The sequence below is a fragment of the Rhinatrema bivittatum genome, chromosome 5, assembly GCF_901001135.1.
Source record: "Rhinatrema bivittatum chromosome 5, aRhiBiv1.1, whole genome shotgun sequence".
Classification (NCBI taxonomy): Eukaryota; Metazoa; Chordata; class Amphibia; order Gymnophiona; family Rhinatrematidae; genus Rhinatrema; species Rhinatrema bivittatum.
In genome coordinates, this window is record NC_042619.1 from 80649512 (window position 1) to 80675161 (window position 25650).

The 25650-nt window shown below is 41.3% G+C and overlaps 1 protein-coding gene across 2 annotated transcripts in view; it reads right to left on the reverse strand.

The window, feature by feature from the left end:
* Window positions 1-25650, reverse strand: part of PSPC1 (paraspeckle component 1) — a 465349-nt gene that overhangs the window by 139182 nt on the left and 300517 nt on the right. Inside the window, exon 8 of one of the 2 annotated variants that reach the window (XM_029602504.1) lies at window positions 4065-4682. The exons of the other annotated variant lie outside the window; for it this stretch is intronic. Coding sequence (XP_029458364.1) covers window positions 4641-4682 — 42 coding nt within the window. The 3' untranslated portion in view covers window positions 4065-4640. Of the gene's footprint in view, window positions 1-4064; window positions 4683-25650 lie in introns of those variants that run through there. 2 annotated transcript variants of the gene reach the window in all.

Consider the following 25650-nt stretch of genomic DNA (forward strand, 5'->3'; position numbering starts at 1 on the left):
ATCAGGTAAAATATCCTCTACATCCTCCTCCACAGGATTCGATGGCAAGGAAGCTAGTAGTTCCTGGTACCTTTTAGTCAGGATACCATGCAGTGCAGTGCTGCTTCTGCACTGGGAGCTTCAGAAACTGCCAGTGGATGTTTAGTCATCGAGTGTTTTAATTTGGTCAGTGACTTATGTCTCTATGTCAATGCCTTGTGAAGAGAAGGTAAGGTAGGTGCCATCGTGTAAACAGACCTCGGCTGTATGGTAGATGGAATGGTCAATGTCGAAAGAAAAGAAAACATCGAGATTGGAGTTGTAACCGAAGGTATCGGTGGAATCGAAGATCCTGGCATCGACGGAACTTGTGACATCGAGAGAGGTAACAATATCGATGGTTCCGATGACGTCGTCTGAGGAGGCTCCGGCATCGAGGTGTTCACCGGTAGCATCGTTGGCATCGGCGGGGCCGCCGGCATCGGCGCGCCCACCGGCATCGGCGATGATGCCGGGACTTGTGCTTGCAAGGCTTCCATCACAATCTGTTTTATTAGAATGGTTAAGTCTTGCGTCGACGGTGGCAACTGGGATGTCTATGTAGATGTCGATATCGACGGTGCAGGTGAGGGAACCGAGGACACGGAGGTTATCGGAGTGTCACTTGATTTATGGTGCTTTATAGTCTGTTCCCCGGAGGGGGGGAGGGGCAAAGGAGACACCAAGGATTGATGACGTCTGTGTTTATGCTTAGGCCTCGATTCCGACACGGACCTGGTCGATGATGTCGATGGAACTGGTGAGGAGGCATCCCTGGATCCCTCGAGGCGCCGTTTTTCAGAAGGAGTTTCTTCGTGACCCCTGTTGGAGATGATTTCGTCGAAGTAGACGGTGAAGGGACTAATTGGAGGTGGAAAAGCTGTGTCATTTTTTCCTGCCAGAGTTTTCTGCCCTTCGGGGTCATCTCTTGGCATTGGGAGCATGATGAGATTTCATGCTTTTCTCCTAAACAGATCATACATTCAAGATGTGGATCTGTTATTGACATGGTCCAGTTACAGACCGGGCATTTTATGAAGCCCGAAGCCATGTCTCTATCGACAGCCGTCGATGAAAAATCTTGAGAAGAAAATGTGAAGTGAAAAAAATTGTTTTTGTCACTGTCCAGTGACAAATGAGAACTGAGACCCCAAATGGGGAAAATATGAGGAAAAAAAAGTGACTTTTTCAGTCAAAACAGCGAGTGAACTCACAGGGCTCCTGTCACCGTGATGCTGAGGGCAGCGCAGAAAAACAAAGAATGGAGCGACACCCCTGTGGCAGAGAATATCATGGCATGCTGGGCATGCTCAGTAGCCTCAGGCTGCCAGTCAAAAGTTTCTAGAAACTTTGACAGAAGTTTTTCCCGCGATAGGGCTCCGTCAGTGACGTCACCCATATGTGAGGACTAGCATCCTGCTTGTCCTGGGATAAAGTGTATATAGAAGTTTATATTTGCATATACAGAAGGTTTGATACTTGAACTCAGACAATATATACAATTAAACATTTTTATAGTATTAAGAACAGCTGACATATGGTGATTTCTCAGTTGTAGTTTTCATTGAGTTTTGTATTTGATGCTGTTTTACTAACTGACTGGGTAATTTTATAGCTTTCACAGCATTTTCAAACAGTTAAAACAAGAATATTAAATAAAGTTAAACACTAAAATCCTCAGCTCAATAGGGCTGGACAATACCAATCCTTGCGCAGAAGCCACTGTCCCCAATCCACAAAAAAAAAAAAAAAAGTCTGGTTCTAATTGTAACCTAAATATCTAAATTAATGGGGTTCATAAACTAACATGCACATACATCTAAAATATTTATTTTAGACATACTGAAATCTACAGTGATTTTGAGTGAAGGGAGACTGTAAGACAACCATAAAAGAAAATCATATATAAAGCAATAGTGAATGGACACCTAGATGGAAGAGCTAAATTTTAATTGTACCACATTTCATTGCACAATACAGTTCGCATCTGTCTTCATGAAAGGCATCTCTTCTCTTTTTCAAGAGAGAATTTAGGGCAATATATCTAAAGGCAGGATAATGTAGCACTTTCACTCTATCCACAAACATCCCTTTCAATATACCAAGCCACTTTGAAATGCTGAAAATTGGAATATAAATCAAATCAAATAAAAAAATAAAAACTTTGGAAGTTGTGATTTAATCAAGTCAATTAAAAAATATGTAGTGTGCAATCGTAGACCTTTTTAATTTTTATTAAATAAAACTGCATTCCTGCAAGATATACCTTCCCATAATACCACTTATACAAGCTTGTTGAATATATACCCTCTAATGTAATATCAATTGGATTAGTCTTCAAATATAGACAGTAAAAGAGCCCACTCTCCTGTAATTCCATTGCCACAGGAGAAGTCACATAATTAACATTTTACCACAGAACAAGTTCTCTCCCCTGCTCAATATCTGTTGGTAGCACCAATCAGTTGAGTGGGGGGAGGGGGGGAAATCAAAGAAAGGGATAACACTAAAATAGGACTGTTTCTGGATGTACAGCCATTACTACTGACATTTAGTGGCCAGAAGAGAGAACTGTATATATACCTACACACACATTTATATACCTACATTTTTACATATTGTATTCTTTCTTTTCCATGGTCTCTGTCCCTTCCAGATGGCAAGCCTGGGTTGCTCAATGAGACCTTCACCATTCCCAAGTCTAGAAGACAGGGGTGATAGGGGTGGCCATAGTAGCGGTAGTCATCTTCCTTTCCTTCCCAAACCTGAGCACACCATCTCTATGGGTACCCTGCACTATAGTGCAAAGAAATGTGGCATAAGTCACAAGGCTGGCCCCTGCTCTCATATATTTTTTAAATATACAAATTTCATAGTATTCTGTTTTGATATATCTTGCTGAAGTGTTTATGTAAGCTATTTTCTGACTTTATTCATTCTAGTTAAACTATATAATTCATTTATGTTTAGAAAGTAGATTGTCAGATTAGCATAAGAAAACATAACATATAAGTACTTTCCCCAGAAAAGTATAAAGTTATTTTTTTTAAGTTTATAGATTTTCAAACATTACAAAATATCTTTAAAAAAAATTAACCAATATCCAAAAATATGATAAAAGAAAAAGTTTCATTTTTAGCTCACAGAGGAAACAAAAAGGGGATCCAACCACAACCAATGAGGAATTAGTATAAAAAAAAAAAAGAAAATTTTAGTAATGAGCATTTTATAAGAATTAACTTTCAACCACTGCTGGCCTACCCAAGCCATCTACTTTTCTTTACAGACAAGAAAAATAATCTAATTCAGGTGGTTAAAAAAAAAAAAAAAAGGTGTAGGATATATTTTGCAGTCTATAAGCATTTAGAAGGATAATGTATAACAAAGAAAGCACCAAGAGATGAATCTTCCTGGCATATTTGAAGACACTTTTCCTATGATCCTGGGTCGTCTTAGCTAAATCTGGAAAAATCCATATCCTGGCACTAAAAATACCACATTACAGTTATGAAGAAAGATGCATTATGCAATCCTTACCCTGTTGAAAAACAAGAGACACCAATAAGGTTGCTCTTAACCGCTATGCACAGCAGCTGTCACAATCAAACTGACCATATAACGATCCTCTCCAAGATGCTCACATCTCTGCCTCTCTTCTTCCTCCAGGAAGATAATATATGTTAAGAGGTAGAATAGCATTTTCTGGTACCTTCAATATTTATCAGATACCTCAAATAATTCCAACAGGAAAGCAGTGAGTATCTTAGGAAAATTAATCTTAAATTAAAATGTCTGGTAAAGTTCTCCAAATTTATTCTACTTTTCGGCACCTCAACGTAGACTGTATTCAGGTAATGTAAATATTTCCCTATCCCCAGAGGGCTTACAGTCTAAGTTTGTACCTGAGATAAAGGACACCATGATTTGCCCAAGGTCACAAGGGGTGACAGTGGAATTTGAACCCTGGAACACAGCCCATTGCTCTAACCACTAGCCTACTCCTGAACACTCTCTCGAATCAAGGATCTGACCAACCTGATTGAATACTCATTCAACTTCTTTAATACATTTATCTGTACTGGACTCCAATAATTTCATCTCAATCAGAATCTACAGTAAAAAACAAAACAAAACTAAAATAGTAACCACATGGTGCAGAGAAGCAATGACTGTTCAAGATGGACTCCAGGGTTATGGTGTCAGGCTTTTCCAGAGAAGGAATCAGAAAAGGGGAAACTAGGCAAGCATTCACTTGCCCCAGGTAGCAGATTCTTGGTTCTTCCCAGGCACACACTCGCTTTGTTCAAAGATACTCCTCTCCCCTGCAGGTCCCCACAGCATCTCTCGTGAAATGTCATGTTGCTCAGCTCTCATGTGACCCTGGTATTCCAGTTCCCCCATCCACTGCGGTGCTTCCAGTGGCAATAATTAGAATCATTCTCTTCCAGTGAGAACTGGTTGATGGGGAGGGGGTGATGCTTGAGGATCTGGGTTGAGCAAGAAATCAAAGCCTGAGCTAAGAGGCAAAGCCTCTGCCTCCAACGTTCCCTCAGACCTCATAGTTGAAGTTGGCTGAGTAAAGGCAGTAATCGAACTCTAGCACATAGAAGATAGGCTCGGTGTCATAGGGGGAGTTCTCCAAACCTATCCTTTATGCATCTTGACTATAAGAAGCAAAGAAAAACAATCAGCAAAAATAAGCCACCACTACCAGAGTATCAATCCAAAAAGACTAAGATGCCATATTGGAACCACTGAAAGTCAGTTTTAATCGAAGATAAAAATTAACATTTCACAGTTAAAGACCTACACTTAGACTATATGTAAACAGTTTAATTGCATGGTAAATTTAACAAGCTAGTTTAAATACTATTTAAGAAAAACATGACCTTTTCAATAAAAACTGGTTTGTGCATAGTAACAACATACTATTACATAGCAAATCTGCATTCTTTACTAACTCTTTCCACAAAATCTACAGCAGGAATATAAATTATGAAAATATCCATTTAACATTACTATGGAAATATATCTGGTAGTCCAATGAAAATATCCAATCTCAAAACTTTTGGAACAGAAAAAAGTTTCTCTAAAACATGGAATTTTAGTCATTTTAATCACGACAGTATAGGATATAGATTAACAGACCTAAAAAAAAAAAATGTTTACATTTGTCACTGGCTGTATTTTTAAAATGCAGTACATCTAGTGCACACCAGACATACAATTTTAAAAGCACTATTTAAAGAAGGTAAACTTTGAATATAAAGTTATACATACACAAAAGAAGAATATGCTTTGCATAGATGTCTGTATAGCTGCAATATTTTATTTCATTAGTTTTTGCTTCTCAAAATAAAGTAGCATTTTAGAGAAAACTTGCTGACAATTTGTTTCTATATTAGTCATTTTCCTTTTGTTTATCAAGGACACCAAACTAACAGTACTAGAAGTCAAAACTGTCCATTTAGTCACATAACAGAGTACAACATGGGCAGAGGCAGAATAATAAATGTTTCAACACCATTCTAGAGAAACTGCATTCATATCAAAGAATAAACCTTCAGTTTCTCTGCTGAGACTTCTAAGAGTGCCACTTGGTTCCAATTTATAATAGCTTTAGTAATGTAGTATTCTGTCTCCTGGGAACTAAATTGAAACAACGAACTCACTTCACACATGCTACCTTATGAAGTCATTACTGACAATAGTGACTTGACATGGTGACCTGTATAGACTTTCTGCAACTACATTTCTATGTTTCTAAGCTCTGCAGATTCTTCTCAGCAGGAAGCTATCATTAATTGTTGAGAGTTTAACCATTTCTATAAAAAGAAATTAGAGATCTTCCCATGTCCAAAATTTGTAAGTATCTCTTCCAGTTTAATGAGGAAGACACTGAATATATTATGGGGAGTTTGAGGCTTTTTATTAGATTCCTTAAAAAAAAAAGAGGGAGGGGGAAATTTTAGCCACATTCTCATTAAGTCTTTGCAAATGTAGTGTTTTCTTCCTCACTACATATTTATTACCTTTTTTTTGATTGCTTCTCTGACTGTGTAGAGACCACAATAAAGACAATTCTCTATGCATGGATATTACACATTGCACAAACTATTTCTTTTTTACTCAACACTCAGAGGCACAATTTTTAAACCAGTCAAGTAACCTGTGTGTTCAGAATTACTATAAAATTACTTTCTATGTACTTTTTACCATAACTATTATACAGAAAACTGTACTTAATACCCTGGATAGTGTGCATCCCCTAATAATTTAAAAATATTTTATAGTATGTACTCAGTATATATTTTGATAACACGTCAAAAATCAAAAATGGTCTTTTGTTTATACAATTTTAAGTGCTACACTAATTCAAACCTATTAGGCATGATTCTAAAATACCATACCTGTCATATAACTGAGCTCTTCAAACAGTTCACAATTCCAATTTTCTACCAAAAAATGTTACTCAAATTATTGATATTTACTAATATTAGAGGATTCTTATTCTAGTTACAACTAAATCATTACTGAAATATACTTTCAAGTTCCTCAAAGAATCTTGAAATCCAGAAAATTTTAATAGAATTAAAAATATCACCATTGAAATGCTATCAAAGTATGTACATTTTATATTTTCAACATCCCTTTATAATGTGATGTTTAGAATAGTTTAAACCCATTTGGAAAATCAATCCACACTTGGGTCATTCAGACCATCTAGATTTCTAAGCATGTTGAATTTTCTTCAGCAACAAATAGTTGAACTCCTCAAAGACAGAAAATATGACTGGATTCAAATGTCATTTTACAGGAAGGATGACAATTCAAGTAAAACATTCTGTGGCAAAAAGTGTCCTATAAAAAATGGTAATCTATTTGGCATAAGTCATCTCTCCACGACTAACAATGGCCAAGTAATTCAACTCATTCTTTAATTCCCACAGCATTTAGATTTAGTAGACCACCGCTTTAAACTAATTTGAGATGCTGCTTTAGGATTATAATTATTAGCGCATAACTACATTTTTCTAATTTGCAGTCGCACCTGTCATTCATGGCCAACGTGGTTGCCCTCTTATAAGCTGTGTCCTGTGAAAGTAATTTTTCTGTAAAACAATAGTTCTTTGGATAACATGGTCTCTGCAATCTTTTCCACAGAACAATCTTGCCAGCCTCATAAGTGCAGAATATTACCATTACCAGATGCAGAAGATTAGTTATCAAAAATAAGAGTGGAGGAGTAGCCTAGTGGTTAAAGCAGCATGCTGTGAACCACGGGAGCCAGGGATCAAATCCTGATGGCAGCTCCTTGATACCTTGGGGCTTGTTACTCCACCTTCCACTGCTGCAGGTAGACAAGACTGTAAACCCTCTCTGTAGCTAGAGAAATATATACAGTACCTGAATGTAATCTTTCAAGTGCCTAAAAATGCAGAAATTAAGTAAAATAGAGTAGTGTGAGAGATGTTACCACTAGAAGATGCAAGAGCAGCATTACTGAATCAAGGCAGAAGGGAGAATTCTGTCACAGAGCAAAGGAAATATTACTGCAGCAAAATACAGCACCTGCTCCTTGCTTCTAAGACAAGGATCAATGGTCCATCTAATCCATAGTCTTAATTCAATCTGACAAGGCTTATGCAAAGAGTCCACCTCCTTTTCCCACATTTAGGAAAAATAGGCATAAGGCATATGTTTGTCTCTAAGTGTAGCTGAAAATCAAAGTTAAGTTATGCATGTGATCAAAGTTGTGGCCAAGTATGTTTATAAAAGCAAAAACGATATGGATACAAATAACAAAATTGAGATTTTCAGACTGCTGCCATAGCTTTCATAGACCTGGAAGAGTTGGTTGACCATTTTAAGTTTTTGTTTTGTTTATGATAATTGCTCATTTTTACACAATAAATTCGGACTAGCTAAACATGGAAGAAAATTTAAAAAGACTGCAAATGCATATATTCATTTAACACATAACAGGGTTGAAATGGTGGCTCAAGTGGCAAATGTTGTGCACTGCGATGAGGAGGACCTGGACTTGCTTCCCAGATTAAACTTTTACAATTTGAGTCAGTTAATACGAGGGTTGCTGCAGTGTAGGCATGGCCAAAGTGCAGGAGCTCAGAGCCAGCTCCGAGACCTGGTGCCAGAGCTGGCCATTTTATTTATTTTTAAAGCAATGATCCAGAGCTGAAGCATAGCTGAAATCCAAATGGAGCAGGGCTATAGAGCTTCATGCTGAGTTTCTAGAGCCGTTTTACTCTCTACCTTAAAATATTAATAAAATTTACTGAAGAGTAAAAATGCAATATGTAATTCATCAAAACATTTCAACAATTTGGGAAAATCTTTTAAATGTAATCTGATGCTTTCCTTTTCTTTGTTCTAAAGTTGATATATATAATCAATGTTTCAATTCCTAAGCATGTATGGGGATTGGTAATAAACTAGGTATCTAAGGACAAGAAAATGGAAACAAATCTGTTTTACAAGTTTTAGGGGTTTTTTTTAGTATGACATTGCCACAGAAATATAGTTTTTGTGCCAATTAATTTTTCAGAGAAATCTAACTTTTCTAGCCCTGTTCTTTATGGCCTAGTTGCTGACTTGTTAGATTTGCAAATAAAATAATTCAGGTTTAACAAACAGCTTTTAAAGTATCTTTTCACTCAAATGCATGATTATACTAGAATATCAGTTAGCTAAAGTTAAGCTTATTACAGTACCATAGCTTTATTATGTTTCCCACTATGATTCTCCAGAGCTGGAGCCTGGTAAACAAAGCCAGGGCTGTTGCAACGGTTTGGAGCTGCAGGGTTCTTGGAGCAGTCTGAAGCTAGAGCAGAGTATCTCTTAGCTCTGAAGCCAGCTTGGAGCTGAACTAGTGGAACCACTCTGGAGCTGGAGTTGGCAAACACAGATAATTGCCAACCCAACAGCAGAAGCAACATTCATAGCTACTGCTCAATAGTAACACCTAGCAATCAGTCCCAAGGGCCCAATAGGCAGGTTCTGAAAGGAGCCATGGTCTGTCACTGAGAGGGCTGGGCTCTGCTGGGAGGATATACAAAATATGTAAAAAATCATTGGGTGGTTGTAAATAAAGGCTCATGGTACATTAAACTAATAGAAGCTGGCTCCACTTGAGCTGGAAGTCCAATGGAAGAGAACTGCCTGGTAAAAAAGCGCTACATGAAAATTCCAAGGTGTGCTGGGATGAGAGCCTATTTGAAAAACATGCTGAAAATGTATTTTGCACAACTGTGTATGGTTGTAGTTTGATGTGGCACTGGTATACTGAGTGAAAACAGTTTTCAATGCATTTTACCAACATTAAACAGATTTCAACACTACTATAAATTCAAGTTAAAGCAAGTTTTAGTAACCAGGACATAATAGATGTATATATGCCAGAAACAAAGAACATAACATGATAAAGACCATATGGCCCACTCATATCTCCTGCTCAGCTTTATTGTCCCTTCCTATCCCTCAGCAATCCCGTGCTTCTCCCATGTTTTCTTGAATTGATAGGGTGGTGGAAATGAGGGTCTATTTCTAAAGAAATTTCTTTAGATTACTCCTGAATCTACTCCCTTCTACCTCATCCCAAAACACTTCATTCCAGAGCCTGTTAAAACAAGCTCACTTCCAGGGCATTTAATCCTTGTAGATTTTTCAAATGTCGATCATCTCTCTCCTTTCCCTCCTTTCTTCCAGGTATGAATGTTCATATCCTTAAGTCTATCCCCATGTATTTTATGATGAAGACAACTGACCATTTTAGAAGCTGACCTCAATTTATATTGTTTTGAAGTTACAGTTTCCAGAAATGTATCCAGTACTCCAAATAAGGTCTCAGATATACAGAGGCAATATCACTTCTTTTCCTGCTAGCTATTCCTGTTCCTATAAGCCCGGCTGGCTTTAGGCAGTACCTTATCTACCTATTTGGCCACCTTAAGATCAAAAGATCACCCCAGATGCCTCTATTTTGAACATTAAACTTAACGCCCTGGAAGCACATCTAATTAGTTAGGTTTTCAGGATAGCCACAATGAAACTGTGGTTTTCCTGAAAACGCAACTAGTCAGGTTGTCTCCAGGGCATCAAGTTTAATGCTCAAAATAATAGAGGCATCTGGGGTGATCTTTTGATCTTAAGGTGGCCAAATAGGTAGCTAAGCCACAATGAATATGCATGAGAGAGATTTTCATAAATTGTGGCGGTCCTGAAAATCTCATTGGATAGATTTGTGACCAGGAGAGGATTGGTAAACATTGCTATATTGTACCACCTCTAGGGGTTTTTGAAACCCAAAAGCATGATCCAGCATTTTTATCATTAAGTCTCAGCTGCCAGACTCTATCCCATTTCTTAAGCTTCACTAGATCCCTCATGTTTTCACACCTTCCAGGGTATTCATCCTGTTTCAGATTTTGATATCTGCAAAAATACAAACCTATAGCCCGTTTGCAATATCATTATCAAAAATTTTGAACAAAACTGGAGGACCGATCCCTGCATCACAATGCTGGTAAACCCCCTTTCCTCTGAATGAACTATGGATTAGAAATTGATGGGAGTGGGAGGTGACAAAGGATTGTGTTAAACATTCACTTTATGAGCAACATCTAGGGCACTCTAGTTTGTACGTTGCTTATACAGAACCATGCCAAAGCCCTTGCTGAAATCCATGTACACTAATTTAGTCCTCTCATCTGCTTGTTTCTCTTCTCCTAGGCCTCTGCATATTTCCTTCACACCTTTGAGTCTTAAAATCCAGTTTTGTACTTCCTCCTGTCATTAATAGGTCTTTAAAACTAAAGTCTTGTCCTCACCCCTTTTTACAATATTACCTATTTCTTCCATTTGTTGCTTCCCTCACCCAGCTTCTTTTAGCTTTTCTAGATATTACCTGTCTTCCTCTTTATAATCTATTGAATTTCTTCCTTTGCCTTTTCAGTCACATCTTTAGAAAACCAGCAGCCTTTTTTTTTTTTTTTAAACTCTTACCCTCATAACCTCTCTTCAGTTTTGTCCACTGCTCTGCTACTTCCCCTAATTTATATCAACCAGTTAATGTCTCCTTGAGGTCCTCTCTCATCTTAAAGTTAGTTTTCCTGACATCCAGGAACCTCACACCTTTGAATGAACCACTATTGCCTGTGCTCTAAAACTGGTCCATACCATCTGGTGATGTCTGAAACCCAGGCATCAGAAACTACCCATTTATAACAACCAGGTCCAGTATCACCCCCTCCTGCATTAGTCCTGTTACCAGTTGCTGAAAGTTTCTGCAGTTTTAATACTAGGACAATAAAAGTTCTGAATACTTTTCTTCTTTATATATGTCAGCAAAATAACTGACACAAAGTAAATGATAGTTGTGCAAAAATCCAAGTCTCACAGTAAGATTCAAATATATTGAGCAATATGACCTGGAAATCGCCCAGTACTTTTTTTTTTTAAATATTTAACAAATTACAGCAATGATACACTCAAAGAAATGAACAGTAAAATATAAAAAAGAGTTATATATGAACATCAACTTCTGTTTTACCATAAAAATACTAGTTTCATTTGATTTCTCAAGGTCTTTACAATAGAGTGCCGTACAGAGGTTTAATATAACTGCTTTAAGGCCTGGACTGTCAATTACAAAAGGAAAAAATAAGTTACTACTTTGTGATTAATGAATTCTGACAGCTTTAAAATGGTTTGAAGTAGTCTTGAAAGGCAAAATATAATTTTAATTAAGATGACAGCCTGTGGAGGAATTTGAACTTTATAAGGAGTTCAATAAACTAATCAGTAATCACTTATCCACACCACTTCCATATGCTTGAATGAGGTTTACAAATCAAAACCCAACAAAGGTAAAATAAATTGCTCATAGGAACATTTGCTTACAGTAAATGGAGTACTCCACAGACAGGATGACACATTGTTGATGATATCTGCTAACACCAAACAGAAGCTTCTTCCCTAGCTCTCAAAAAGCATTTTCTCTACTAAGCATGTGCAGGAGTTCCCACATACAACCTCATGAGCCCTTCAGTTGACCGTAGAGCTTAGCTTTACCTACGTAGTCAACTCTCCAGGGAGGTCAGCATTAAGTATCACTAATTCATCCTCCTGTCTACAGAGAACCCGGTTTACAGTAAGCAAACTAATTTTCTCCATTGCCAAGTAGGGCTGAATTAGCCATGAAATGTGGGAAGTCCCAAGCTGAAGGTTGCATGGCAGAGCACTAAGGGGTGGATTTTAAAAGGTGCGTGAAGTCCCCAGCGCACGCATATGGACACGCCAATTTTATAACATGCGTGCGTCACCCCATGTTATGAAACACCTGGGCGCACGTGTGCCCAATTTTATAACCTACTCGTGTCACCGCGCACGTTATAAAATATATCTGTGCATGTGTGGGCGGGTGTGTCACACACGCAACAGTGGGGGGGGGGGGGGGGCTTTTTAGAAAATACCCGTAATGACACAGGTAGGCCTTTCCCAGTTCCCTCCCAGTCTGTTCACTACCCTCCTCTACTTCCTAACCCTACCGAGCCCCTTTTTATTTTAATACTTACTGCTTCTCTGGAGCAGAAGTATCTTCTGTGCACCAGCTGGCTGCCAGCATGCACTGCCCCAGTCCGCCCCCACCCAGACCACACCTCCTGGCCCAACCCTTTTACTTGACCCTGCACTTCTGCGAGTATCCCCTGCTTTTTTCACATGCGAGCCTTTTAAAATTGGCCTATTACTGAACAAGCAACCTGCATCCCTTGTGAAGAATAGATTACTGGGTGAATACGCTGTGCAAAATTGCTTGCCCAAAATTACTGTTGCTTCTTGAGAGATTATCTAAATAGTAATAGGATGGAAAAGTGGAACTGACTAAACCAAGTTGCAACATTGCAAATGTGAGAAACATATGTTTGGGTCACACTGAAGATCAAGCACACTCAGCCTGAGTACTTTCTGCATTGTTCTCACCGCCAAAGTGGTAGAAAAGTATATGTTAGATCTGTGGCCCATATGAGCAAAAAAGCATTTGGAGTAGACCTGAACTTGCTTTGAAGAATGGATCAGAAACTTTCTACTTTCTTGTCCTCTGAGGCAAACAAATCAAATGGTGGGCAAGCCCAGAGATCCAATAACCTGTCTACCATTGGCTTGCTCTAGAGACCACTCATAGGGACAAAAGCATTCTGTTGAGGCAATTCACTAATCTATTAGAAATCCAAGGTGCAGTTCTTAGGGATTCTTGGTAAAGGGTCTCCCCCCCCCCCCCCCCCCCCCCCACTTACTTATGTAGAACATTGCTACTTGTCAGTTTCAATTAGAAAGAGTTGCTTACGCGTAACAGGTGTTCTCCCAGGACAGCAGGGTGTAGTCCTCACATATGGGTGACGTCACTGGATGGAGCCCTATCACGGAAAACTTTGTCAAAGTTTCTAGAAAGCTTTGACTGGCACACTGAGCGCTCGGAGCATGCCCAGCATGCCATTATCCCTGTGTCCACAGGGGTATCCCTTCAGTCTTGTTTGTAGCAAAAAGTGCTAGCGAAAAATAAAATAAAAAATGTTAGCGGACCCAACTCCACAGGGTGGCTGGTGGGTTTCGTGAGGACTACATCCTACTGTCCTGGGAGAACACCTGTTACAGGTAAACAACTCTGCTTTCTCCCAGGACAAGCAGGATGGTAGTCCTCACATATGGGTGATTAGCAAGCTACAGGCTGACTCATATTACAACAGGCCAATAGAAGACAACTCATGCAGCAGGCACAATAACTGGGGTGCTATTGGCAAGGATGAGGCAGCCTAACATCACAGCAGGTGGTTGTGGAAGGAGTTGGGGATTATCGTGGAAGAAAGCTTTTCAAGACAGGTTGGCCAAAGGCAGAGTCTTAACAGAAGATAGATACAAGTCGCAGCCTAGGAAATAACGGCAATTAGTACTGAACGATAGTGTGGTACTGATGTTGTCATGGCCGTTATAGAATGTGCCTGCACTCACCCCTAGAGAGGAAGGCCTGGTGCGTCATAGTAGACTAGTCTGCTAGTCAGTTGGAGAGAGTCTGTTTGCCCACCTGAACTCGCAGCTTGTCTTTTGTCAAAGGAGGAAAGAGTTAGGTGTAATTCCTATGGAGTGTAATGCGGTCTACATAGAATGCAAATGCACTCTTACAGTCCAAGGAGCGGAAAACCCTCTTGCCCTGGTGAGAGAGAGGCATTGGGAAAAAGTGGGCAGAATATATTCTGAGTAAGGTGAGAGGCTGCGTCTACCTTAAGAAGAATATGAGGCTGAGTACGTAGGACCACTCTGTCACGGAGGAACGCAGTGTCAGGTTAGTATACAATAAAGGGGCTTGTAACTCACTGACCCTGTTAGTAGAAGTGATGGCTACGAGGGAAAGAAGTTCCCTTGTCAGACTGATAAATTTATAGGAATGCAAAGGCTCGAACAGGGAACATATGAGTCTTGTAAGCACTAGATGTAGGTCCCATTCCAGTGAACATAGAGGCAGCTTAATCAGTGGTTAACCCATGGTAAGCAGACTCAGAAGGGGTTGAACCGTTAATCGGGCATTCCCACTCCCAAGTGATATACCGAATTGGAACTCTGGTGTACCCATGTGGAGGATGTCTGGGGGCCAGAATCAGAGGTTATGTTAGAAAGCATAAGAGAAAAGGAGTGGTGTAGAAAAAGGGGTTAATACCCTTTTGTATGCGCCATGTGGTAAATCATGCCATTTTGAATTCTAAGATTTACGTGTGGAAGGCTGTTGTGACGCTACCAGTACCAGAGAACATCAGTGAGTCTGTGATATGAGACTGACCTGTGAGCAGGCAAATTGGTTACTAGAGTGATAGGTTGAGAAGTATGGGAACGCATACTTATCGCGGTCAGGATGTGGGTCTGAGAAACAGTGAACCCCGTCCTGTTGTAGCATAACGAGAGATTTGGATATGAGAGGCATCAAAAGAGACACATATGAGAGACCTTTGTTGCGGAGCAAACAAAGGTGTCCATGGGAATGCATTCCGATACATGTGTAGGGAGTAGAATCTGTCCACCGTATGGTTCGATTCAGACGCAGAGGGCAAGGCCGGTTGACCTCACTGCTAGAAGATTTTGCTCACTACACATGTAGTCAGAGACCATTCGAGAGGATGGAAACATCTATGGAGAAGGTCTGCTAGTGCATTCAGTAAGTCTGTTAGATAAATGGCCCGGGAATGCATGGAGTGTGCAAGGGCCGAAGACTAGAGCTGCGCAGCTTCCTGGCAGAGCATCTAAGAGGTTGTGCGTGCTCGTGTGTTGGAATACCACATTGCCACTATGCTGTCTCTGTATGCACAAAGGTTTGTTGCAGAGGCAGTATTTTAAGGCTTAAAAGGCATAACTCATGGCTCGAAGCTCCAGGAAGTTGATGTGAAACTCTATATGGAGGGGAATAGATGCATATTGGGTTGGGAAGATGTGGATTCAAACTCTTCAACCTTAAATAAATACAACCGTTACCAGGATCATCTGAGGATTTAGTTCTGGATTGGTAATAGGGATCAGGGACGAAAGCAGTTGAACAGCTTAGAGCCACTGATATTTGAAAATCCACTGAATCTTACTCATAGCCAGTCTAGGCATATGAGTGAAGTGGATAGTGAAAAACCCCGTGGCCCATCAAGAATTGAGGGGCTGAGGCTATGTTGCACACACGCAGAGATGTGTAGGAAATTCACAGGATGTCTGTGCAGTTGTTGGGCAGGAAGTTCGTTGCAACTGTAGTGCCCAGAACTGCTCCATATGGGATTTATGGTAGTTAAACAGAAATCCCAGGTAAATGTAGTAGATTTATAGTGAGTCTTGGAGAATTTAGAGCTCCTTGCTTGAATCGACTCCTATTAGGCGGTTGTCCATTCAAGGAAAGGCCTGAATGATGTTTTGCTCCGTAGCAAAACAGTCACTGCTAGGCATTTGGTGAAATAAACAAGCTGTCGATGCTAGTGCAAATGGCAGAACTTGGCATTGGAATGTTGTTGACTCACTATGAAGCACATAGAAAGACTAGAGAGGCAACCCACTTATTGCGGTAAGGGAAGCAAGGTGACGAGAGACACCATTTTACCTGTCCCTTCTGAAGAAAGTTGTTGATATTTCTGATGTCTGGGGTACTATACCCCAAGCCCTGGTACTAAGTGGGATGGCCGCTCTGATATCAAGCAAGGTTGAGAGACCAGGAGGCTGTCCAACTGGCGGAGCTGATGTAATCTGGATATCAGCTGGTCTCACCAGGAGTGTGAGACCTGCATCTGTCTGCTGTGCAAGAAAACGTCGAGAGCTGTCACCAGGTCTCGAGGTGGGCTTGCAATTGAGGAAGTGACTGCTTGATCTTGTGTCTAGCAGATCAGCTAATGTATCTGGGACTTCGGGCCGTAATTAGGAACCAAAAGCCAGAGTATTATCAAGTACGGAGTCCCATTGCTGGCAACAGGAGGCCGTCTTGATGTAATCCCAAAATTATTGGTAGAGAAGTTCTCTTGGTGCTCTGCCACAGCTGGCAATAACGATATGCGACACCAATATGGTTCTTGGAGGAGACTACAACCAAGAACCTTCCGAAACCATGTGACCCAATTTAGCGACCAGGTCTTGATGGAATTGTTGCTGAAGCGGGATAAGAGTACTTTACCGTCCTTCGTGGTGGATCGCAGAAGGACGAGTCGGTGAATATCAATGGCTCTGGTGTTAGTGGATTTCGGAAGGCTTCGAGGACAGCCCGAGGTACGTAAACGTCCGGCTCAACTCTGTAAGCTGGTATGGTAGCACAGGTACAGAAGAGACAGGATAGGCATTACTGGCGCTTCCACATTATTTAATGGTGGCTCAGTATCCGGCACCGGTGTCTGTGGGGAACGCCTTGGTGCCTTGGAACACAGGACTCATGAACCCGGGCCCACTTTGCAACTGGCTCAATGGACATTGACGCCAGTGTGGAATAAGTATCCCTCGGAGCTCGGCCCGGTCATTCTCCAGCACCGAGTAAGATGCCACCGATGTCCTGGACTGCGTCGGTGGCACATGGTCACCGTGCCAGTGATGATTGCCACGGTGCTCGGTCCAATCTTTCCCCAACGCCGAGGTGGATGCCCTCGCTGTCTCAGATGGTGAGTGGTGACGAACTGTCACCATGCCTGCACTGCTCCTGGCACTGTCTAGTGCCCTAGGATTATACGGGGCTTTGGTTAAGAACCCAAAGCATGGAGTGTTTTGTTTAGTGGAGGGCATTGTGTTTAGGTGCTCCGGTAGTAATGATGGTATTGATGGTGGCATTGAAAGCGGCATCGATGGAAGCATCGATGGCACAGGCAGAGCACTGATAACATCGATGTGGGTGTCGATGGCATCAATGGAATTCATGGAGGGATCAGTGGCATCGATGTAAACACTGATGGCACTGAAAATCAATGGAGGCAGGACGGCATTGATGGGGGCACCGACCGCAACGAAGGCACCCAAGGAATAGATGGTGGCATGGATGAAATCGATGAGAGCATCAATGGCATCGACAGTGGCTCTGGCAGCAACGGTAACAGTAGACATCCCTATCCCTCTACCAAATAAACCGGTGGAGTATCACAGAAGGACACTTGCAGGCCTTGTGGGGCTGAGGATGAAAACATAGGGAGAAGGGAGGCCGCAATTCAGTTGGTAAGCGGGGGAAACAGTGAGGTGACAGGAACAGACTGAAAAACAGGGCATAGTACTCACTGAGCGTCGATTAAATGTATGCGAAGGGAGACCCATGTAGGGAAAAATTGTGTGTGAAGGAAAACCAAGTATTTCCATGAGGAAAAGTTGTGAAAAATCTCTCAGAGCTCCTGACCACAAGGCAAACTGCAGTGCGGGGGAAAAAAAAATAAGAGACTGAAGGGAGACCCCTGTGGACACAGGTATAATGGCATGCTGGGCATGCTCAGTGCACTCAGTGTGCCAGTCAAAGTTTTCCAGAAACTTTGACAGAAAGTTTTCCGTGACAGGGCTCCATCCAGTGACGTCACCCATATGTGAGGACTACCATCCTGCTTGTTCTGGGAGAATTCCATTTCCACAAAAAATGTGAAAAAGCTCTCAATGCATATCTGATTGCTTGTAGCTCCAGAAAATTCATCTAAAGCAGATGTTCTGTTGACAACCAGACTGCTTGTGCTCTGAGAGGGCCTGTTTGCACCCCATCACCTGGTATATGCTTCAGTTGCCAGCATCGCTTGAGGTAGAAGCTGAAGGGGAGCCTCCATCTCTAGCAGTTTTGGGCTTAGTCACCATATGAAGAGGTAATGGTGGTGGGGCTGCTTGGCAATAAGTAATCATAATATGATCAAATTGAATTAATGATTGGGAAGGGTGACAGCAAATAAATCCATGGCTCTAGCACTCAACTTTCAAAAGGGAAACTTTGATAAAATGAGATAGTTTTAAAAAATTGAAAAGGTGCAGCTACAAAGGTAAAAAGTGTGTAACGGTGTGCATTTTGTTAAATACCATCCTAGAAGCATAGTCCATAGGTATTCCTCGCATTAAGAAAGCTGGAAGTAAGGTCAAGTGATTGCCAGCATGGCTAAAAAGTGAGGTGAATGAGGCTATTTTAGCCAAAAGTTCTTCATTCAAAAATTGGAAGAAGGATCCATCAGAAGAATATAGGATTAAGCATAAGCATTGGCAAGGGCAGGCTAAGAGAATTTGAAAAGAAGATGGCTGTAGAGGTAAAAACTAACAAACATTTTAAAATGTATCTGAAGCAGAAAGTCTGCGAGGAAGTCTGTTGGACCGTTAGATGATCAAGGGGTTAAAGGGGAACTTAGGGAAGATAAGGCCATCGCAGAAAGATTAAACAATTTCTTTGCTTTGGTGTTTACTGTAGGATGTTGGGGAGATACCTATTCTGGAGACTATTTTCAAGGGTGATGATTTAAATGAACTGAATCAAATCACGGTGAACCTGGAAGATGTGGTAGGCCAGATTGACAAACTGAAGCGTAGTAAATCACTTGGACCGGATGGCAGACACCCCAGGATTCTGAAAACACTAAAAAATGAAATTTCAGACCTAGTTCAATTAATTTGTAACCTATCATTAAAATCATCCGTTGTACCTGAAGACTGGAAGATGGCCAATGTAGCCCCGATATTTAAAAAGGACTCAAGGGGTGATCAGAGAAACTATAGACTGGTGAGCCTGTCTTCAGTGCCAGGAAAAATCGTGTAAACTGTTATAAAAGAATAAAATCACAAAACGTTTAGACAGACAAGGTTTAATGGGACAGTCAGCATGAATTTACCCAAGGGAAGTCTTGCCTCACAAATCTACATTTTTTGAAGGGGTGAATAAACATGTGGACAAAGGTGAACCAGTAGATGTGGTATATTTGGATTTTCAGAAGGCGTCTGACAAAGTCCCGCATGAGAGGCTTCTAAGGAAACTAGAAAGTCATGGGATAGGAGGCGATGTCCTTTTGGGGATTGCAAGCTGGTTAGAAGTCAGAAAATAGTAGGATTAAATGATCTGTTTTCACAGTGGAGTGTCTCAGGGATCTCTACTTGGACCGGTGGTTTTTTTGGGTTTTTTTTTTTAATATATTTATAAATGATCTGGAAAGGCATACGAGTGAAGTGATCAAATTTGTGGATGACAGAAAATTATGTAGAGGAGTTAAACCTCAAGTGGATTTTGATAAATTGCAGGAGGACTTTGTGAGACTGGAAGACTGGGCTTCCAAATGGCAGATGAAATTTAACGTGGACAAGTGCAAAGTGATGCATACTGGGAAAAATAACTTGCTATACTTACACTTACAGGCCGATACAGAAAGAAACGCAGGAGAGAGGGCTGTCACCCTTCTCCCGGCGCGCGCACAGGCCAGTGTCCTGTGCGCATGATACAGTAAATATCGGCACTGACAGCCGCGGCAAGAGGAGCTGCGGCTGTCAGTGGGTTTGACAGCAGACGCTCAATTTTGCCGGTGTCAGTTCTCAGACCCGCTGACAGCCATGGGTTCGGAAACCGGACACCGGCAAAATTGAGCATCCGGTTTTCAACCCGCAAGCCAATTTTAAATTTTTTTTATTTTAAATTTTTTTTTACTTTTGGGACCTCCGACTTAATATCGCCATGATATTAAGTCGGAGGGTGTACAGAAAAGCAGTTTTTACTGCTTTTCTGTACACTTTCCCGGTGCAGAGAGAAATTAATGCCTATCTTTGATTCAGAAAGTAAAATGTGCAGCTTGACTGCACATTTTACTTTCTGAATCACGCGGGAATAACTAATAGGACCATCAACATGCATTTTCATGTTGCGGGCGCTATTAGTTTCGGGGGGGGTTGGACGCGCATTTTTGACGCGCTATTACCCCTTACTTAATAAGGGGTAAAGCTAGTGTGTCGAAAACGCGTGTCCAACTGCGGGTTAACAGTGCGCTCCACCGGAGCGCACTGTTCTGTATCGGCCTGTATGTTAGGCTCTATCTTAGGAGTTATCACCCAGAAAAGAGATCTAGGCATAATAGCAGATAATATATTGAAAATCGTCAGCTCAGCGTGCTGTGGCGATCAGAAAAGCAAACAATGTCAGAAATTAAGAAGGGAATGGCAAATAAAACAATGGATGTCAAAATGCCCCTCTATCGCTCCATGGCGAGACGGTATCTTGAATACTGTGTGCAATTCTGGTCGCCGCATTTCAAAAAAGATAATAGTTGCACTGGAGAAAGTGCAAAGATGGGCGACCAAAATGAAAAGTAGCATGGAACGGCTGCCCTATGAGGTAAGGCTAAGGAAGTTAGAGGCTGTTCAGTTTGGAGAAGGCACAACTGAGGGGGGATATGATGGAGGTCTACAAAATCATGAAATGACTAGATCAAGTTAATATAAGTCTGTTATTTATCTCTCTCAGTTAATAGAAGGACGAGGGGGCACTCCATGAAGTTAGCAAGTAGCTCATTTAAAACTAATCGAAGAAATGTCTCTCACAGCGCATAGCTAAGCTCTGGAATTCATTGCCAGAGGATGTGGTTACAGCAGTTAGTGTAACTTGGGTTTAAAAATGTTTGAATACATCCTAGAGGAAAAATCCATAAACTATTAATTATTAAGCAATAGCTTGAGATTTAATGCTTGGGTACTTGCCAGGTACTTGTGACTTGGATTTGCCACTGCTGGAAACAAGATACTGGGCTTGATGGATCTGTGGTCTGACCCAGTATGGCAATTCTTACATTAAGAAATGACCTCCATATCTGTGGTGACCCTCACCAATGATAGTGGGATCAGTTGCTTCAGCCCTTAGTGCAGGAGCCCAACTTGAGCATCTGCATGTTGTAGCAGGTCATGGAAGCTACATGCACTGTTGCCATGTGCCCTAGCAAAACCAATACTTTACTGGTCAGGATTGTAGTAGGCTCCAGGCAAGGCTTACTCTGATGGGAGAATGCTATTTCCTCCAGCTAATCTATCCATTCCCTGATGAACTTGTTTCTTTAGGTAGGAACAAGGTTCGACTTGGTGAGCTAACAAATCCCAGCAACTGAAGAATCCTCTGAGGCAGGGAATTCAACACCCATGCTTGGGAAAGCCCCATCACTAACCAGTCATCCAGATAAGAAAAGACAAATTCCTTGGCAATGAAAGAGCACCACTGCTGTTTTGTTTTTTTTTAAAGATCCTTGGGCTAAGAGCTCAAAAGGAAGAACCTTGGATTGTTAAAGAGAGGGATCACCTATGAAAAGAGGTATTGCCAATGGGAGTGATGTATGTATATGTGAGCATATACAGCTTTCAGATTCAGGGCACATATCCAGTCTCCTGCTTGAATGAAAGGCAGGATGGTGTGGTGGGAGTTCATTTTGAAATTCTCCCATAGCAGGCTCTTGTTCAGACTTCATAAATCCAGATGGGCATCAATCCCCAAACCAACTAATACTGATACTTCACTTTCAATGCATATCCAGCATAGCTCTCTGCTTCAATGGCAGGGGGGGAAGAGGAAAAGAGGATTTATATTCAGGCAACCACCAACAAGGACTGAATTACATAGTCTGGGTAAACAAATAAGCAAGGGTGTAGCTTGCCTGTTACGGTGCTTACGACCCTGAATCAATTAAGCTAGATACTTCACTTAGATGCAGCTCCAGCACTGCTCTCTACATCAATCGCAGGGGTGGAAGGGAACTAGAACCAAAGTGTTAGTAATAAGAGCCAAGAGTAATAGGTAAGTATGAGAAAAAAAAATAAGTGAAAGCTTGCTGGGAAGACTGGGTAGGCAGTCTTCTTCCGTCATTTCTATGTTTCTATGACTTCTTGGTGATAAGGAAAAAGTAGGAGTAGATCTCCTTGCCATGATATTTGAGAGGGACAGATTCTATCACCTGCTGGCGGCGAAGCAACTCCACTTCAAGACTGAGCTGGGTCAAGTGAGATGGATCCAGATTGAATGTCAAACACTGCAGTATTGGGTGGGGCAGGAGAAGCGCAAACAATAACCAGACTCCACAATTTTGCAGACCCAGTGGTCGTAGGTAATCTTCCACTATTCTTCCAAGTAAAAATGAATCCTACCTTCTACTGGATGAGACAAGACAACAGCAGTAGTCAAAAACTAGACCCAGGCTTAAGCTGGGCTTTTTGCGACATCAGCTAACATCTCTTGCACAGACATCTGTGAGCTGGAAGCTGCTTTAGTGTACGACATTGCTGAAATTGGCAGAAGGGGCATCTATGAAAGAAGAAACACTTAAAAATAAAGTATGCATGCTAGAAAATGATTACTCAGATTCTGTCGAGAAAAACTAGCTTGCCATATCCTGCTCCTTAATTTGGGTGGCACTCTCTGAGCTTGTCTCAAAAAAAAAAATAGTTGCAGTGGAGGAGGTGCAGAGAAGGGCAACAAATTATAGAGGGGATGGAAAGGTTCTCCCCTATGAGGAAAGACTAAAAAGGTTAGGGCTATTCAGCTTGAATAAGAGACGGCAGGGAGGAGGGGGGGTGAATATGATAGAGGTCTATAAAATCATGAGGACTAAAGCAGGTAAATTTGAATTATTTATTCTTTAAGATAATACAAAGACTAGGGGGCACTCCAAGTTAGGCAAGTAGCACATTTAAAACAAATCGGAGAAAATTCTTTCACTCAATCCACAATTAAGCTCTGGAATTCACTGCCGCAGGATGTGGTTAGGGAAGTTAGTGTGGCTGGATTTTCAAGAGGTTTGGATAACTTCCTGGAGAAGTCCCATAAACTATTACACAAGCTGACTTGGGGAACATCCAATGCTATTACTGGCATGGGATCTAATTAATGTTTGGGTACTTGCCAAGTACTTGTAACCTGGATAGACCACTGCTAAGCTTGACCCAGTATGGCAACTTATGTCCTTATGAGGTTATTCCCTGGACAGAGCACATTTATTTTATTTACAATTATTTATAAACTGCTCATAAAAAAATCTGAGTGGAGAGTACAAGTAACTGAGCAACTTTTTACAGACTCCAGACATTCAAAAACATGAAATGGTGGCAGTCATAGATGTAAGAAACTGGAGACAGCTGAATATCATTTGCATAATAAACTTTGAAATTGCTCTTACAGGATGCAAGTAATGTACACAAAGGTATAAATTAATGTTAATCAGTATTGAAGAAAGAGCTGATTCATACCTCAATGTGTCATGCACCTCCTCCCACAGGACTAGTCAGCTCTAAACAAAGCCACCAGGCATACTCTGATGGCTACTGCAGAAGATCTTGCTGTTATTTAATTTTTATTTAAAGGCTTTTTTAGACTGGTATTTGTGGGTACATCTATCGGTTTACAAGTAACTTTGAACATAGTACATGAAACAGGATGATCAGAACTTGGAAGGGATAACAATTGTAACAGAGAACATAATGGAAACAAAGAACATGATTGATGTAGAGGGTAAGGGAATATGAACTTGAACAGGGCAGAGAGGGGGGAGGTGATGGGAGGGGTAAAGGTGGAAAGGGCAAGCGAGATATATATACAGATTTAGATCATCGGAGGTTGTGGGATGAGGGGTACAAAAGATCATTAGTCAGTAATAATAAAATGATAAAAGGCAGAGCATTAAGGAATGTACATTACATGAGAATATATGATGAGCAATATAGGATGTCAGAAGGAATAGGACAATGTTAGAAAGTATAGGACATTGTCAGAAAGTAAACATGACATTATTGGAACATAGGGGGGAGGGGGAAATATGCGGTGTGTGTGTGTGTGTGGGGGGGGGGGTTGATGTTAATCAGGGAATGCTTGTATAAAGAGCCAGGTTTTTAGCTTATTTTTGAATTGGTGGGTGGATGGCTCTAGTCGGAGGTCCGATGGCATGTTGTTCCAGAGGGTGGGACCAGCGATCGAGAGGGCCCGCTCTTTGGTAGTGTTGAGACGGACAGTTTTGGGAGGGCGAATGTGTAGAGTTGCAAGGTATGCTGTCCTGGTTGGGCGATTAGGAGTGGAGAAGCGCAGGCTATTGTCAAGCCATTGAATGTTACTGTTATGTATGGTTTTGTGTATAATGGAGAGAGTCTTGTAAAGGATATGGGAGGCTATAGGGAACCAGTGGAGCTCTTTGAGGACTGGGGTGATGTGTTCTGTTTTCCAAGTGTTGGATAGTATTCTGGCAGCACTGTTTTGCAGCATTTGTAGGGTTTAAGGGTGAGGCGGGGAGGCCTAGGAGTAGGGAGTACAGTAATCAATTTCTGAGAAATAGTGACTTGAAGAACTGTGCGGAAATCATGGAGGTGAAGGAGGTGTTTCAGTTTCTTGAGGACAAGGAGTTTGAAGAAGCAGTCTTTTAGGCTTGAGTTGATGAATGATTTTAAGTTCAATTTGTTATCAATGATTGCGCCAAGGTTGCAAGCGTTTGGATGGAGGTCAGAGTGGGGGCGTAGTGTTATTGTGGGTGTCAATTATGATGAGTTCAGTTTTTGCTGTATTGAGGGCAAGGTGGAGAGAGGTAAGGAGGCGGTTTATTTCATTGAGGCAGTTTTCCCAAGTTTGGAGGGGCTTGGAGATGGATTCTTAGATGGGAATTAACATTTGGACATCGTCCGCATAGATGGAAGTGGGGGGAGGCCCAAGTCAGAGAGAAGTTGGCAGAGGTGCAGAAGGTATATATTGAAGAGGGTGGATGACAGGGAGGAACCTTGTGGGACACCGTGGTTGAGTTGGATAGGGGAAGATTTGGTGTTTCCGATCTTCACTGTGTAGTATCTTTCTTTAAGATAGGAAGTAAACCAGAGTAGAGCTGTCCCAGAAATGCCAATCTCTGAGGCAGTTGATTAGGATGTTGTGGTTAATGGTATTGAAGGTGGAGGAGAGACAATTAAGTTCTTATTCCTCTGCAACCAGAAAATCCCTTCAATGGTCTGCCCATTCTCCGTCCAGCTTGTTGATACAAACGTACAAGTATCGCACCATGTAGAACTGTTGGGCTACTATGCAGGCACTGAGCATCATGCTTTGAAAGACCTTCCTCCCAAACTTATTCAGACTTGAATCTTTGCTTGGTGGAGTGTTGGAGAAGATACTGGTTTTCATAGCCC